At 45.8% G+C, this 19,507-nt stretch overlaps 1 protein-coding gene across 1 annotated transcript in view; it reads right to left on the reverse strand.

Moving 5' to 3' along the window:
* Positions 1 to 15,134, reverse strand: part of LOC139366609 (endothelin receptor type B-like) — a 44,058-nt gene extending 28,924 nt beyond the window's left edge. Inside the window, exons 1-2 of the mRNA XM_071104295.1 lie at positions 14,848 to 15,134; positions 3,484 to 4,178 (exon numbers count right to left, since the gene is read on the reverse strand). Coding sequence (XP_070960396.1) covers positions 3,484 to 3,918 — 435 coding nt within the window. The 5' untranslated portion in view covers positions 3,919 to 4,178; positions 14,848 to 15,134. The remainder of the gene's footprint in view (positions 1 to 3,483; positions 4,179 to 14,847) is intronic.
* Between the last annotated feature and the right edge of the window lie 4,373 nt (positions 15,135 to 19,507).

Genomic DNA, 19,507 nt, shown 5'->3' on the forward strand with positions numbered 1-19,507 from the left:
TAGGTGTTTTTGTAAATCTGTGTTTGCCTAGATTGGTTCTCAATTAGAGGCAGCTGTCTATCGTTATTTAGGCAGCCATTTCTTTGGGTATTTTGTGGGTGATTGTTCCTGTTACCAGTGTTCCTATGTGTTAGTGTTCACATTACGGGACTGTTGTCGTCTTCGTAGATTTTTTGCCGGTTTATTGTTTTGTTCGTTGTTTAAGTATCCCATTAAAATATGGATTATCGTCACGCTGCATTTTGGTCCTCCTCTCTTTCACCCGAAGACAATCGTTACAAGAGAGTTTAAAACTTTCTGAGATGTAGCCATTATTTACTATTTTACACCTAGGGTTACTATACATAACTTTAGCTCATTTTATAAGAGATTCCCCAAAATTCCCCAATTCTAGACATTTATATATATTTACTCCAGTTGTACTTTATTAAAAGCCTTTTCAAAATCAGTTATGAAAACCAGGCCTGGTGTCCCCGATATTTCATAATATTCTATTGTTTCCAGTACTTGTCTTATATTATCTCCAATGTATCGTCCATGTAAAAAACCTGTCTGATTAGGATGAATAATATCTGACAATACTTTAATTCTATGTGCCAAGCATTTTGCATCACAACACTGAAGTGTAAGAGGTCTCCAATTCTTTAAATGGACTGGATCTTTAAATATTCCACTTGGGTCCTGTTTCAGTAATAATGATATCAGACCTTCTTGTTGTGTGTCTGATAATCTACCATTTATATAGGAGTGGTTAAAACATGCTAATAAAGGTCCTCTGAGCATATCAAAAAGTGTTGTATACTTCTACTGGTATGCCATCCAGCCCTGGAGTTTTCCCCGCCTCAAAGGCTTTAATTGCATCAAGAAGTTCCTCCTCTGTAATGTGGCCTTCACACGAGTCTTTCTGTAATTTAGCCTTCACGTGAGTCTTTCTGTAATTTGGCCTTCACATGAGTCTTCCTGTAATTTGGCCTTGACATGTGTCTTTCTGTAATTTGGCCTTCACACATGTCTTTCTGTAATTTGGCCTTCACACGAGTCTTTCTGTAATTTGGCCTTCACATGTGTCTTTCTGTAATTTGGCCTTCACATGAGTCTTTCTGCAATTTGGCCTTCACATGAGTCTTTCTGTAATTTAGCCTTCACATGTGTCTTTCTGTAATTTGGCCTTCACATGAATCTTTCTGTAATTTAGCCTTCACATGTGTCTTTCTGTAATTTGGCCTTCACATGAGTCTTTCTGTAATTTGGCCTTCACATGTGTCTTTCTGTATTAGTTTCGGTTAGTGGAGATGGAGGAGACTGAAACAAAAACATATTCTTAAAGTACTTTACTTCCTTTTTCAAAATATCATTTGGTGAATCATGCGTGACTCCATCATTTGTAACAACTTTCAATACATTTTTTTGGTAGTATTTCTATATTGAAGATTGAAAAATAATTTAATGCATTTTTCCCCATATTCCATCCAGTTGGCTTTATTTTCATAATATATTACACTGGATCTTTTTTGAATCAGTTCCTACATTTCTTTTTGTTTTTCCTCTGACTTATTCTGTGCCTTTATGGTACAATTTTATTGCTATCTAACTGTGCTGTTAGTCCTTCAATTTCCTTTGTTAATATGGACTCTTTTGATCTAAATTGCTTCTGTTTTGTAGATGAGTAATGAATTGCATGGCCTCTAAAGGCACATTTAAAAGTGTCCCATACAATAAAGGGATCTGCTGTACCAATGTTATGTCTGAAAAAGTCAGTTATAAATTCTTCTGTCCTACATCTAAACAATTTATCATCTAGTAGGCTTTGATAAAATTTCCAATATCCTTTCCCACGTGGAAATTCTGTAAGAGTAATATATATGCCAATTATGTGATGATCCGACCGCATTCTGTCCCCTATCAACACTTTAAAACGTTTGGTGCCAGAGAGAATGGCATAAGAAAGTAATCAAGATGACTAGCTTGATTAAGCCTCCTCAATGTATATCTCACTAGGTCAGGATATTAAGCGTCCCCCATGTATATCTCACTAGGTCAGGGTGTATCCACTAATTCCAATATATCCATGACATTCATGATTTCCTTAAGTGCCTGAGGGTGATAGTTTGTAGTGTGATTTCCTTAAGTGCCTGAGGGTGATAGTTTGTAGTGTGATTTCCTTAAGTGCCTGAGGGTGATAGTTTGTAGTGTGATTTCTTTAAGTGCCTGAGGGTGATTGTTTGTAGTGTGATTTCCTTAAGTGCCTGAGGGTGATAGTTTGTAGTGTGATTTCCTTTCCGGTCCATAGAGGTATTTAAGACCGTATTAAAATCTCCCACCATAATAATAGAGTCTAGTGTTGCTTGTAGAGTTGATAAATTATTATATATTCTTTCAAAGAAGCTTGGATCATCATTATTTGGACCGTATAAGTTAATAAACTGTTTATCTGTTTATTGTCCTGGTGGGCGTGGTCGGAAGGCGGGAGGGAGAGGGGGAGGGTGTAACTGGGTGTAACTGTTGACTACTGTAACTGTTGACTACTGTAACTGTTGACTATCATAACTGTTGACTATCATAACTGTTGACTACTGTAACTGTTGACTACAATAACTGTTGACTACTGTGACTGTTGACTACTGTAACTGTTGACTACTATAACTGTTGACTACTATGACTGTTGACTACTGTAACGGTTGACTACTGTAACTGTTGACTACGGTAACTGTTGTTGACTACTATAATATGTTGATGGCTAAACCTGTTGACGGCTAAACCTGTTGACTACTGTAACTATTGACGGTCAGAACTGTTGACTACTGTAACTGTTGACTACTGTAACTGTTGACTACTGTAACTGTTGACTACTATAACTGTTGACTACTGTAACTGTTGACTACTGTAACTGTTGACTATCATAACTGTTGACTATTATAACTGTTGACTACTATAACTGTTGACTATTATAACTGTTGACTACTGTAACTGTTGACTACTGTAACTGTTGACTACTGTAACTGTTGACTACTGTAACTGTTGACTACTATAATATGTTGATGGCTAAACCTGTTGACTACTATAACTGTTGACTACTGTAACTGCTGACTACTGTAACTGTTGACTACTATAACTGTTGACTACTGTAACTGTTGACTACTGTAACTGTTGACTACTGTAACTGTTGTTGACTAATATAACTGTTAACTACTGTAACTGTTGACTACTATAATATGTTGACTACTGTAACTGTTGACTACTATAATATGTTGACGGCTAAACCCGTTGACAGCTATAACTATTGACGGTCAGAACTGTTGACTACTATAACTGCTGACAGCTACAGCTGTTGATTATTATAACTATTGAATATTATAACTTTTGATAACTATTGATAACTACTATTGACTATTGATTATTATAACTATTGATTTTTATAACTGTTGACGGCACGTGTTTGTTCCATTTTTTTATGGGGTTAGGGTTAGTGTGACCCCTCCCTACCTTGAAGACGTTGATGGGGATAGCGATGAGGATGTAGAGAAGATCCCCCAAGGCAAGAGAGCCAATCAGAACGTTGGGTCCGTTTCTCATACACTTGTTCTTATAGATGATCCTTAATAAGGTGGAGTTACCGATCATCCCCACCACCAAGATCACACAGCTCACCACCGTGTTCACATACTTAAAAGCTTGTTTAATCTCTGTGGGCTTGATACACATGGGGGGGTAGGGGCCTGGTGGGCGTGGTCGGAAGGCGGGAGGGAGAGGGGGGACAGGGAGGGAGCTGTTGGGGTTCAGAGTGTCCAGGAGAAGGTTGGTGGGGTTGGTCTCCTCCGTAATGACCCTGGGGCTCTGAGATGACGTGTCACGGGGGAACCGGAAGGAGGACACCGTCGCTACAGCCAGTACACACAGTAGTAGTCCTGATGACCTCATCCTCACTCACACAGACGCAGCAACAACAAGACACACACTCAAAGACACACACACAAACAGACACTCTCTCAGAGACTCAGACACAAACAGACAGACAGACTCTCAGAGACTCAGACACAAACAGACAGAGAGACTCTCAGAGACTCAGACACACACACAGACAGACAGACAGACAGACAGACAGACAGACAGACAGACAGACAGACACAGACAGATAGACTCTCAGGTCCTGGATCACTGTGTTCCCTCTTCTCAGCGACCTGGAGGAAAAACAGAGACAGAAACGTCACACACTGTGGCAGGTAGCCAAGTGGTTAAAGTGTTGGGCCAGTAAGTGGAAGGTTGCTGGATCGAATCCCAGAGATGACAAAGTACAAATGTGTCATTTTGCCCCTGAGCAAGGCAGTTAACCCACTGTTCCCCTGAGCAAGGCAGTTAACCCGCTGTTCCCCTGAGCAAGGCAGTTAACCCACTGTTCCCCAGGCCTGTCGATTAAGGCCCGTACCTCTACCATTCACATTTCAGTTGAAGACATTGTTGAACAACCCCCTTTCACTACTGGGAGATTCTTAAGTGGTCACCGTTCTGCTCTTTGAAACGTGTGTGTGTGTGTGTGTGTGTGTGTGTGTGTGTATATATATATATATATATATATATATATATATATCAGGACACAGAGGGACTTTGTTTCGCCGGGTTCGCCAGTCATGTGGCCCATAATGCCGAGGGCATCTTGGCGATGGTCAGTATGAAAGAGCTGTTTGATAGGAGGGTTGTGTCCCTCCAGATGTTCTATCTGCCATCTATAAAACCCTCCTATCTGTCCTCTATACACTAACCTAACCCTCCTATCTGTCCTCTATACACTAACCTAACCCTCCTATCTGTCCTCTATACACTAACCCAACCCTCCTATCTGTCCTCTATACACTAACCTAACCCAACCCTCCTATCTGTCCTCTATACACTAACCTAACCCAACCCTAATATCTGTCCTCTATACACTACCCCAACCCTCCTATCTGTCCTCTATACACTAACCCAACCCTCCTATCTGTCCTCTATACACTAACCCAACCCTCCTATCTGTCCTGTCCTCTAACCCCTAAAATAACCCTAACACTAACACAACCCTCCTCTACCTCGTACAGCTAACCCAACCCTCTACTAACCCCTAACCTAAACCTAACACTATCCCAACCCTACTCTACCCCAGCCCAACCCTACTCCACCCCCTAACCCTAACACTAACCCAACTCTCCTCTAACACTAATCCAACCCTCCTCTAACACGAACCCAACCCTCCTCTAACACTAACCCAACCCTCCTCTAACACTAACCCAACCCTCCTCTAACCCTAACCCTACTCCACCCCCTAACCCTAACACTAACCCAACCCTGCTCTAACACTAACCCAACGCTCCTCTAACCCTGATCCAACCCTACTCAACCCTCTAACCCTAACACTAACCCAACCCTCCTCTACCACCTAAACCTAGCCTCCTCTAACTCTAACCCAACCCCCCTCTAACACTAAAGCAATCCTCCTCCACCCCTAACCCAACCCTACTCCACCCCCTAACCCAACCCTACTCCACCCCCTAACCGTAACACTACCCCAACCCTCCTCTAACCCTAACCAAACCCTAATCCACCCCATCCTCTAACCCTAACCCAACCCTCCTCTAACCCTAACCCAACCCTACTCCATCCCCTAACCCTAACACTAACCCAACCCTCCTCTAACCCTAACCCAACCCTACACCATCCCTTAACCCAACCCTACTCCACCCCCTAACCCCAACACTAACCCAACCCTCCTCTAACACTGACCCAACTCTCCTCTAACCCCTAACCCGACCGTACTCCACCCCCTAACCCTAACACTAACCCGACCCTACTCCAACCCCCAACTCTAACACTAACCCAACTCGCCCCCAACCCAACCCTCCTCTAACACTAACCCAACCCTCCTCTAACCCTAACCCAACCCTACTCCACCCCCTAACCCAACCCTATTCTACCCCCTAACCCTAACACAAACCCAACCCTCCTCTAACCCTAACCAAACCCTACTCCACCCCCTAACCCAAACCTACTCCACCCCCTAACCCTAACATTAACCCAACCCTCCTCTAACACTAACCCAACACTACTCCAACCCCTAAACCTAACACTAACCCAACCCTCCTCTAACACTAACCCAACCCACCTCTAACACTAACCCAACCCTCCTCTAACCCTAACCCAACCCTACTCCACCCCCTTAACCCAACCCTATTCCACCCCCTAACCCTAACACAAAACCAACCCTCCTCTAACCCTAACACTAACCCAACCCTACTCCACTCCCACTCCCTAACTCTAACACTAACCCAACCTTCCTCTAGCACCTAAACCTAGCCTCCTCTAACCCTAACCCAACCCTCCTCCACCCCCTAACCCAACCCTACTCCACCCCTAACCTTAACACTAACCCAACCCTTCTCTAACCCTAACCCAACCCTACTAAACCCCCGAAACCTAACACTAACCCAACCCTCCCATACAACCTAAACCTACCCTCCTCTAGCCCCTAACCCTCTAACCCTAACCCAAACCTCCTCTAACCCTAACCCAACCCTACTCCACCCCCTAACCCAACCCTACTCCACCCCCTAACCCTAACACTAACCCAACCCGCCTCTAACCCTAACCCAACCCTCCTCTAACACTAACCCAACCCTCCTCTAACCCTAACCCAACCCTACTCCACCCCCTAACCCAACCCTATTCTACCCCCTAACCCTAACACAAACCCAACCCTCCTCTAACCCTAACCCAACCCTACTCCCCCCTAACCCTAACACAAAACCCACCCTCCTCTAACCCTAACACTAACACAACCCTACTCCACTCCCACTCCCTAACCCTAACACTAACCCAACCTTCCTCTAGCACCTAAACCTAGCCTCCTCTAACCCTAACCCAACCCTCCTCCACCCCCTAACCCAACCCTACTCCACCCCCTATCCCAACCCTACTCCACCCCCTAACCTTAACACTAACCCAACCCTTCTCTAACCCTAACCCAACTCTACTAAACCCCCGAACCCTAACACTAACAAAACCCTCCTCTACCACCTAAACCTACCCTTCTCTAACCCCTAACCCTAACCCAACACTACTCCACCCCCTAACCCTAACACTAACTCAACCCTCCTCTAACCCTAACCCAACTCTACTCCACCCCCTAACCCAACCCTACTCCACCCCCTAACCATAACACTAACCCAACCCTCCTCTAACACTAACCCAATCCTCCTCTAAACCCTAACCTGACCCTACTCCACCCCTTAACCCTAACCCTAACACTAACCCAACCCTCCTCTAACACTAACCCAATCCTCCTCTAACCCCTAACCTGACCCTACTCCACCCCCTAACCCTAACCCTAACACTAACCCAACCCTCCTCTAACACTAACCCAACCCTCCTCCACCCCTAACCCAACCCTACTCCACCCCTATCCCGAACACTAACCCAAACCTCCTCTAACCCTAACACAACCCTACTCCACCCCCTATCCCTAACACTAACCCAACCCTCCTCTACCACCTAAACCTACACTCCTCTAACCCCTAACCCTCCTCTAACTCTAACCCAACCCTCCCCTAACCCTAACCCAACCCTCCTCTAACCCTTAACCCAACCCTACACCACCACCTAACCCAACCCTACTCCACCCCTAACCCTAAAACTAACACAACCCTCCTCTAACCCTAACCCAACACTCCTCTAACCCTAACCCAACCCTACTCCACCACCTAACCCAACCCTACTCCACCCCCTAACCCTAACACTAACCTAACCCGCCTCTAACCCTAACCCAACCCTCCTCTAACACTAACCCAACCCTCCTCTAACCCTAACCCAACCCTACTCCATCCCCTAACCCAACCCTACTCCACCCCCTAACCCTAACACTAACCTAACCCGCCTCTAACCCTAACCCAACCCTCCTCTAACACTAACCCAACCCTCCTCTAACTCTAACCCAACCCTCCTCTAACACAAACCCAAACCTCCTCTGACCCTAACCAAATCCTACTCCACCCCCTAACCCAAAACTAATCCACCGCCTAACCCTAACACTAACCCAACCCTCCTCTAACACTAATCCAACACTCATCTAACCCTAACCCAACCCTACTCCACCCGCTAACCCTAACACTAACCCAACCCTCCTCTAACACTAACCCAACCCTCCTCCACCCCTAACCCAACCCTACTCCACCCCTAACCCGAACACTAACCCAAACCTACTCTAACCCTAACCCAACCCTACTCCACCCCTAACCCTAAAACTAACACAACCCTCCTCTAACCCTAACCCAACACTCCTCTAACCCTAACCCAACCCTACTCCACCACCTAACCCAACCCTACTCCACCCCCTAACCCAACCCTACTCCACACCTTAACCCAACCCTACTCCACCCCCTAACCCTAACACTAACCCAACCCTCCTCTAACACTAACCCAACTCTCCTCTAACCCCTAATCCAACCCTACTCCACCCCATAACCCTAACACTAACCCAACCGTACTCCACCCCCTAACCCTAACACTAACCCAACCTGCCTCTAACCCTAACCCAACCCACCTCTAACACTAACACAACCCTCCTCTAACCCTAACCCAACCCTACTCCACCCCTTAACCCAACCCTACTCCACCCCCTAACCCTAACAATAATCCAACCCTACTCTAACACTAACCCAACTCTCCTCTAACTCCTAACCCAACCCTACTCCACCCCCTAACCCTAACACTAACCCAACCCGCCTCTAACCCTAACACAACCCTACTCCACCCCCTATCCCTAACACTAACCCAACCCTCCTCTACCACCTAAACCTACACTCCTCTAACCCCTAACCCTCCTCTAACTCTAACCCAACCCTCCCCTAACCCTAACCCAACCCTCCTCTAACCCTTAACCCAACCCTACACCACCACCTAACCCAACCCTACTCCACCCCTAACCCTAAAACTAACACAACCCTCCTCTAACCCTAACCCAACACTCCTCTAACCCTAACCCAACCCTACTCCACCCCCTAACCCTAACACTAACCTAACCCGCCTCTAACCCTAACCCAACCCTCCTCTAACACTAACCCAACCCTCCTCTAACTCTAACCCAACCCTCCTCTAACACAAACCCAAACCTCCTCTGACCCTAACCAAATCCTACTCCACCCCCTAACCCAAAACTAATCCACCGCCTAACCCTAACACTAACCCAACCCTCCTCTAACACTAATCCAACACTCATCTAACCCTAACCCAACCCTACTCCACCCGCTAACCCTAACACTAACCCAACCCTCCTCTAACACTAACCCAACCCTCCTCCACCCCTAACCCAACCCTACTCCACCCCTAACCCGAACACTAACCCAAACCTACTCTAACCCTAACCCAACCCTACTCCACCCCTAACCCTAAAACTAACACAACCCTCCTCTAACCCTAACCCAACACTCCTCTAACCCTAACCCAACCCTACTCCACCACCTAACCCAACCCTACTCCACCCCCTAACCCAACCCTACTCCACCCCTTAACCCAACCCTACTCCACCCCCTAACCCTAACACTAACCCAACCCTCCTCTAACACTAACCCAACTCTCCTCTAACCCCTAATCCAACCCTACTCCACCCCATAACCCTAACACTAACCCAACCGTACTCCACCCCCTAACCCTAACACTAACCCAACCTGCCTCTAACCCTAACCCAACCCACCTCTAACACTAACACAACCCTCCTCTAACCCTAACCCAACCCTACTCCACCCCTTAACCCAACCCTACTCCACCCCCTAACCCTAACAATAATCCAACCCTACTCTAACACTAACCCAACTCTCCTCTAACTCCTAACCCAACCCTACTCCACCCCCTAACCCTAACACTAACCCAACCCGCCTCTAACCCTAACCCAACCCTCCTCTAACACTAACCCAACCCTCCTCTAACCCTAACCAAACCTACTCCACCCCCTAACCCTAACACAAACCCAACCCTCCTCTAACCATAACCCAACACTCCACTAACCCTAACCCAACCCTACTCCATCCCCTAACCCTAACACTAACCCTAACCCTCCTCTAACCCTAACCCAACCCTACTCCACCCCTTAACCCAACCCTACTCCACCCCCTAACCCTAACACTAACCCAACCCTCCTCTAACACTAACCCAACTCTCCTCTAATCCCTAATCCAACCCTACTCCACCCCCTAACCCTAACACTAACCCAACCGTACTCCACCCCCTAACCCTAACACTAACCCAACCTGCCTCTAACCCTAACCCAACCCACCTCTAACACTAACAAAACCCTCCTCTAACCCTAACCAACCCTACTCCACCCCCTAACCTAACCCTATTCTACCCCTAACCCTAACACAAACCCAACCCTCCTCTAACCATAACCAAACCCTACTCCACCCCCAAAGCCAACCCTACTCCACCCCTAACCCTAACACTAACCCAACCCTCCTCTAACACTAACCCAACACTCCTCTAACCCTAACCCAACCCTACTCCACCCCCTAAGCCAACCCTACTCCACCCCCTAACCCTAACACAAACCCAACCCTCCTCTACCACCTAAACCTAGCCTCCTCTAACCCTAACCCAACCCTCCTCTAACACTAACCCAACCCTCCTCTAACCCTAACCTAACCCTACTCCACCCCCTAATCATAACACTTACCCAAACCTCCTCTAACCCTAACCCAACCCTCCTCCACCCCCTAACCCAACCCTACTCCACCCCCTAACCCAACCCTACTCTACCTCCTAACCCTAACACTAACCCAAACTGCCTCTAACCCTAACCCAACCCTACTCCACCCCTTAACCCTAACTCTAACCCAACCCAACCCTACACTACCACCTAAACCTACCCTCCTCTAACCCCTAACCCTCCTCTAACACTAACCCAACCCTCCGCTAACCCTAACCCAACCCTACTCCACCCCCTAACCCTAACAATAATCCAACCCTACTCTAACACTAACCCAACTCTCCTCTAACTCCTAACCCAACCCTACTCCACCCCCTAACCCTAACACTAACCCAACCCGCCTCTAACCCTAACCCAACCCTCCTCTAACACTAACCCAACCCTCCTCTAACCCTAACCAAACCTACTCCACCCCCTAACCCAACCCTAATCCACCCCCTAATCCAACCCTACTCCACCTCCTAACCCTAACACTAACCCAAACTGCCTCTAACCCTAACCCAACCCTACTCCACCCCTTAACCCTAACTCTAACCCAACCCAACCCTACACTACCACCTAAACCTACCCTCCTCTAACCCCTAACCCTCCTCTAACACTAACCCAACCCTCCGCTAACCCTAACCCAACCCTACTCCACCCCTTAACCCAACCCTACTCAACCCCCTAACCCTAACAATAATCCAACCCTACTCTAACACTAACCCAACTCTCCTCTAACTCCTAACCCAACCCTACTCCACCCCCTAACCCTAACACTAACCCAACCCACCTCTAACCATAACCCAACACTCCACTAACCCTAACCCAACCCTACTCCACCCCCTAACCCTAACACTAACCCTAACCCTCCTCTAACCCTAACCCAACCCTACTCCACCCCCTAACCCTAACACTAACCCAACCCTCCTCTAACACTAACCCAACTCTCCTCTAACCCCTAATCCAACCCTACTCCACCCCCTAACCCTAACACTAACCCAACCGTACTCCACCCCCTAACCCTAACACTAACCCAACCTGCCTCTAACCCTAACCCAACCCACCTCTAAAACTAACACAACCCTCCTCTAACCCTAACCAACCCTACTCCACCCCCTAACCTAACCCTATTCTACCCCTAACCCTAACACAAACCCAACCCTCCTCTAACCATAACCAAACCCTACTCCACCCCCAAACCCAACCCTACTCCACCCCTAACCCTAACACTAACCCAACCCTCCTCTAACACTAACCCAACACTCCTCTAACCCTAACCCAACCCTACTCCACCCCCTAACCCTAACACTAACCCAACCCTCCTCTTACCCTAACCCAACCCTACTCCACCCCCTAAGCCAACCCTACTCCACCCCCTAAGCCTAACACAAACCCAACCCTCCTCTAACCCTAACCCAACCCTACTCCACTCCCACTCCCTAACCCTAACACTAACTCAACCCTGCTCTACCACCTAAACCTAGCCTCCTCTAACACTAACCCAAACCTCCTCTAACCCTAACCCAACCCTAATCCGACCCCTAACCCAGCACTAACCCAACCCTCCACTACCACATATACCTACCCTCCTCTAACCCCTAACCCTCCTCTAACCCTAACCCAACCCTCCTCTAACCCTAACCCAACCCTACTCCACCCCTAACCCTAACCCTAACACTAACCCAACCCTCCTCTAACCCTAACCCAACCCTACTCCACCCCTTAACCCAACCCTACTCCAACCCTAACCCTAACACTAACCCAACCCTCCTCTAACACTAACCCAACTCTCCTCTAACCCCTAACCCAACCCTACTCCACCCCCTAACCCTAACACTAACCCAACCGTACTCCACCCCCTAACCCTAACACTAACCCAACCTGCCTCTAACCCTAACCCAACCCTCCTCTAACACTAACACAACCCTCCTCTAACCCTAACCAACCCTACTCCACCCCCTAACCTAACCCTATTCCACCCCTAACCCTAACACAAACCCAACCCTCCTCTAACCATAACCAAACCCTACTCCACCCCCAAACCCAACCCTACTCCACCCGCTAACCCTAACACTAACCCAACCGACCTCTAACACTAACCCAACACTCCTCTAACCCTAACCTAACCCTACTCCACCCCCTAACCCTAACACTAACCCAACCCTCCTCTAACCCTCTAACTACCTGTAACCCATAACCAATATCCTAACTACCTCTTACCCATAGCCAAGATCGTAATTACCTGAAACACAAAAACAAGGTCTAACTACCTCTAACCCATAACCAAGACCCAAACTACCTATAACTCATAACCAACACCCTAACTACCTCTAACCCATAACCAAGACCCTAACTACCTCTAACCCATAACCAAGACCCTAACTACCTCTAACCCATAACCAAGACCCTAACTACCTCTAACCCATAACCAAGACCCTAACTACCTCTAACCCATAATCAAGACCCTAACTACCTCTATCCAATAACCAAGACCCTAACTACCTGTAACCCATAACCAAGACCCTAACTACCTCTAACCCATAACCAAGACCCTAACTACCTCTAACCCATAACCAAGACCCTAACTACCTCTAACCCATAACCAAGACCTTAACTACCTCTTACCCATAACCAATACCCTAACTACATCTAACCCATATCCAATACGCTAACTATCTCTAACCCAAGATCCTAACTACCTCTAACCATTAACCAATACCCTTGCTAACCCAAACCCATAACCATAACCCTAACTAAGCCACAACCCTAACTAACCCTACCTTAACCCTGATTCCCTCGACATCACCACAATTTAACCACATGAGGTATACCAGTCAACAAACTATTTTAAAATATTGAATGTGTCTGTGTGCAAGGTTCCAAGGTAACTAACTATTTAAAAATATTGAATGTGTCTGTGTGCAAGGTTCCAAGGTAACTAACTATTTAAAAATATTGAATGTGTCTGTGTGCAAGGTTCCAAGGTAACTAACTATTTAAAAATATTGAATGTGTCTGTGTGCAAGGTTCCAAGGTAACTAACTATTTAAAAATATGGCATGTGTCTATGTGTGTCATCTCTTGAGCACGCATTAGGCAATTAACTAGTGTATGGGAAAGACCGTAAATTATGCAAATCAATTAACTAGTGTATGGGAAAGACAGTACATTATGCTAATCAGATTTTTCAGCAGGGTGCTTTTTCGTGCTCCATATGAACTAAAATGTTGTCAGACCCGTCAGTCAACAGCAACATAAAGTGCCTATCTCCTGGAAGTGTAAAAACGAACTTCTATTTGAATCCCTAAATGCACACAGAATTAACCAATGAATATGACTTAGAATAGCCCTATACATGGTATGCCATTGAGCATAGGAAATGCGCTGTACAAATGAAATACTATTATTATAATTATTGAATCGGCTGTAAAAAAAGCAACCATGACATTATACTGTAATAATCTGTTGCGTCAGGCTTTGTGTGTTAATATACTATATAAACTATGCTTACTGTAAATACTGCAATAGTAATTCTATTCCATGTTTCTCTGCATGCAGCATTCTGATGTCACTCAAACTCAGGCCATCCAGTCAATAGTAAGTTATCCTCCTGCCCCGTAGGCTACTGTATAGGCATACTGTAAAAACTCTACTGTAAGTGTCCAAATATCCTATCGTGTTTCCAACTCCATGCTAACTTTTTGGAAATATATGTATTTTCTTCTTTACTAATCAGTCAACATATAAAAACATTTGATTACCTTCCAAAGTGCATCAATGATTGTTCACTCAAGTCAGAGCCTATTCTGTTATTCTCACTTTTAGATGTTTTTATCGGTAAAAGAGATGGATAAACAAATACTTGTTCCACTCTTTATCATTAATGGCATTGAGGTATTTATCAATCCAAAGAAAAAGTACGATGTGTTTTTTAGAAGAAGCGACGGCGTTGATAAATGTCGTGTGATTCCTGATATATTCCATATTCCAGAGCGCGCAACAGGAAAGCCGTGCGTCATCATCTCTCCATACAACGGAAGCTCACTTCTAATTCTAATTAAATCATCTAATCCTATCAAATCAAACTCTGATTCCAGAAGTTGATGGGTCCACTATAAAGATGCAGAGTCCCGTTAGAATCTCACCTTGCCGCTGGGAATATACTGCCTTGCCGCTGGGATGATACTGCCTTGCCGTGGGATGATACCGAGTTGTGGTGGAGTATTTTAGTGTTATTATTCCAATAAAATAGTCCAATAGGGAGAGAATATAATAACCATTAAATATGTCCGTTAGATCTGTCAGTCTTCAGTCAAATTAACAAAACTGTGTGGGTTTGGGTTTAGCGGTTTCAATTAACTGACCTCGTGCTCTCTGGCTCACAACATCTCTATGGTCTCTCTCTCTATTTCACAACGGTCTGATGCGCTCTGGCGCAGAAGGGGGACAGCGCAGGGTTTTATAGTCGTGTTCACGGACTGGGAACTCTACTGGGACAACCAATCAGAGGCTAGGACAGATCCGACAGATCTCTGCGTCCAACTTTCATTTTACTCAGAACAGCTTTATCTTCTCGTGGTAGTGAAATAGCCTAAACAATGCCGTATAAATTAATTAAAACAAAATCAGGACAGAGGAGCACAGGTTATAGGCCAATGATAATAATCTCTACATGTAGACCAACCAAGCCTAATGGCCGTTAATTTGGTCAATAATGCCAGCAGCACCTCCTCTAAATAGTAACCCTGTTGTCAAGGAGGTGATGGAGAATTGCTGCTGTGTAGAACCCTAACCAACCCTACCCCTATCCCTACTGTACACAAAAGGCTGGTTCCCTCTCCATAGGGTTCCAGCCATCTGTCTTCATAATAAAATCTAACTGATGGATGGACAACCGCCCTTTGTCTCAGACTCAGCACCACCAGTAGTAGTAGTAACATCCCAAACCGCAACCTTTTCCCCACAGGTCCTGGTCTAAAGTAGTGCACCGTAAAGGGAATTGATTATCATTTGTGATGCAGCCGTAGTGTTTGTTGGCACAGTACAGACCCACAGCATCACTGCAGAGGACTACTGAAGAATGGCCATTGAATTTATTTCTAAACCAATAGAGTTCATACTTGCGAACATTAGAAAAAGTTTACATTTATGTTTGAACTTTTTCTCTGTCTCAAAATGCGCATCAGCCAATTCAAATCATTGACGTAATTGCACGTGATAAAACGCTCATGTTAGCTGTTTCCTTTAAATGACCTGCCACATTTAGCCAAATGCTAACCTGAGCAGGTGGCAGAGATTATTTCCTGAAACAAATTATGCATCAGCCTATCAAAGATCTTAGACGTTATATCCAACGGCATTTCTAAAAATATGTCAACTTGGCCACCAGAGGTGTATTTTAAACCTCAAAATGCAAGGTTTACTTTTGTGCCACTTGGTCTGTCTCAAGTGTAGAGTTACACTACTGCATGATGTATCTTCGACTAGGCTACTGGCTACCAACTTTAGACAAATGAGTGAGAAAGTTACCCAAGACGTGCTAACCTCTCACCATTACAATAACAGGGGAGGTTAGCATTTTATATCATACCCCCAAGACATGCTAACCCCTCACCATTACAATAACAAGGGAGGTTAGCATTTTATATCACACCCCCAAGACATGCTAACCTCTCACCATTACAATAACAGGGGAGATTAGCATTTTATATCATACCCAAAGACATGCTAACCTCTCACCATTACAATAACAAGGGAGGTTAGCATTTTATTTCATACCCCCAAGACATGCTAACCTCTCACCCTTACAATAACAAGGGAGGTTAGCATTTTATATCATACCCCCAAGACATGCTAACCTCTCACCATTACAATAACAGGGGAAGTTAGCATTTTATATCATACCCCCAAGACATGCTAACCTCTCACCATCCCAATAATAGGGGAGGTTAGCATTTTATATCATGCCCCCAAGACATGCTAACCTCTCACCATTACAATAACAGGGGAGGTTAGCATTTTATGTCATACCCCCAAGACATGCTAACCTCTCGCCATTACAATAACAGGGGAGGTTAGCATTTTGAGGGGGTATGATATTTATGCCTCTGTAACTTTCTCACTCGTTATTCATGATTCATTCAGGATTATCTATAATAATGGTAACATCCACATTAATGTAGAAGTGTTTAGAAACATATTCTATTCTAATTTACAATAAAAGTGACTCCAAAATGACAATACATTATTTACCATTAATTTAGAATTGGGCACAAAATAATCTGAAACACAATCAAAACAAACAGCAAATGTATCCTATAAATGTGTATAGTCATAATCTTGATGTAGTCATTGGGTGCTATGAATATGGGACTAAATACTAAACTTTTTACTACTTTAATGCACATATATAAGTAAGTGAATTTGTCCCAGTATTTTTGGTCCCCTAAAATGTGGGGACTATGTACAAAAAGTGCTGTAATTTCTAAATGGTTCACCTGATATGGATGAAAATACACTCAAATTAAAGAGGACAGGCTGAACTTTAACCCCATAGTCAGTGTATCATTTCAAAATGTTATTGTCCCAATACTTTTTGAGCTCACTGTATGTAAGGACAATCAACAAGGGGCTATGCGTTTTATGGAAATGCATTTCCTCCCAGAATCCATGAGAAAATTGTCCGGCTGCGGGGACCTTACGAGGGGATTTATACTACTATGGCACAGACACGGTTTCATCCTTTCCTACACTGAAATTACCCTTGCCTAACGATTGCGTCTGAAGCTGGGCTTGCGGCACAGCTATACTCACCGTAAGGAGATCATTCTCCTGTATATTATGAGTACAGCGACTGCAATTACAAGGTATCATGTTAATGTTACTACTTAGCTTTGGCTGGTGGAGGTCCTGTAGAACCATGTCCAGATAAAGTGTCCGGGTGAAAAAGTTGAATGAAAAAAGTTGAGCAAGGAAAAAATAATTAAGACATTGGTAAATGAGTAAAAATAAAGATTAATTAAACTGTTATTAAAAATGAAGAAGTACAAAGACGTAAAATTGACAGGTAGCAAAGAAGCAACAAAACACCAACAAACCGCACAGCAGCACGGTTTGTCCCCACAGCAGCACGGTTTGTCCGCACAGCAGCACGGTTTGTCCCCACAGCAGCACGGTTTGTCCCCACAGCAGCACGGTTTGTCCCCACAGCAGCACGGTTTGTCCCCACAGCAGCACGGTTTGTCCGCACAGCAGCACGGTTTGTCCCCACAGCAGCACGGTTTGTCCCCACAGCAGCACGGTTTGTCCCCACAGCAGCACGGTTTGTCCCCACAGCAGCACGGTTTGTCCGTTCAGCAGCACGGTTTGTCCCCACAGCAGCACGGTTTGTCCCCACAGCAGCACGGTTTGTCCGTACAGCAGCACGGTTTGTCCCCACAGCAGCACGGTTTGTCCCCACAGCAGCACGGTTTGTCCATACAGCAGCACGGTTTGTCCCCACAGCAGCACGGTTTGTCCCCACAGCAGCACGGTTTGTCCGCACAGCAGCACGGTTTGTCCCCACAGCAGCACGGTTTGTCCCCACAGCAGCACGGTTTGTCCGCACAGCAGCACGGTTTGTCCCCACAGCAGCACGGTTTGTCCCCACAGAAGCACGGTTTGTCCCCACAGCAGCACGGTTTGTCCCCACAGCAGCACGGTTTGTCCCCACAGCAGCACGGTTTGTCCCCATAGCAGCACGGTTTGTCCCCACAGCAGCACGGTTTGTCCCCACAGCAGCACGGTTTGTCCCCACAGCAGCACGGTTTGTCCCCACAGCAGCACGGTTTGTCCCCACAGCAGCCCGGTTTGTCCCCACAGCAGCACGGTTTGTCCGCACAACAGCACAGTTTGTCCGCACAGCAGCACGGTTTGTCCTCACAGCAGCACGGTTTGTCCGCACAGCAAGTCCAGAAGTTATGTCTCCCACCCTCTTCCTGATCCCACTGTAAACACACTCAGATAGAGACCGTATTCAACCCTCTTCCTGATCCTACTGTAAACACACTCAGACAGAGACAGTCTTCAACCCTCTTCCTGATCCTACTGTAAACACACTCAGACATAGACAGTCTCCCACCCTCTTCCTAATCCCACTGTAAACACCCTCAGACAGAGACAGTCTCCAACCCTCTTCCTAATCCCACTGTAAACACCCTCAGACAGAGACAGTCTCCAACCCTCTTCCTAATCCCACTGTAAACACACTCAGACAGAGACAGTCTCCAACCCTCTTCCTGATCCTACTGTAAACACACTCAGATAGAGACAGTCTTCAACCCTCTTCCTGATCCTACTGTAAACACACTCAAACAGAGACAGTCTCCAACCCTCTTCCTAATCCCACTGTAAACACACTCAGACAGAGACAGTCTCCAACCCTCTTCCTAATCCCACTGTGAACACACTCAGACAGAGACAGTCTCCAACCCTCTTCCTAATCCCACTGTGAACACACTCAGACAGAGACAGTCTCCAACCCTCTTCTTGATACCAATGTAAACACACTCATCCTCTCACAGGAAACATTAAATTACAGTCTGACTGTTCTAAAAGAAACGTATTAATAAAGGTGGACTACGTTCGTAACACAGATATCGTCTCAGACAGAAGAAACCAGCAGGAAGTGAAGGATGGGAGCAGTGATTCAGATCTACGTTCATCTATACTGTTGTTTACAGTGGGTTTACATATGTCTAACTCACACAACTCTTAGTTACTAAATACGAGTGTAATAAAATATAAGTAATATCTAATAAGACATCC

Source organism: Oncorhynchus clarkii, chromosome 14 (assembly GCF_045791955.1).
Source record: "Oncorhynchus clarkii lewisi isolate Uvic-CL-2024 chromosome 14, UVic_Ocla_1.0, whole genome shotgun sequence".
Taxonomy (NCBI): Eukaryota; Metazoa; Chordata; class Actinopteri; order Salmoniformes; family Salmonidae; genus Oncorhynchus; species Oncorhynchus clarkii.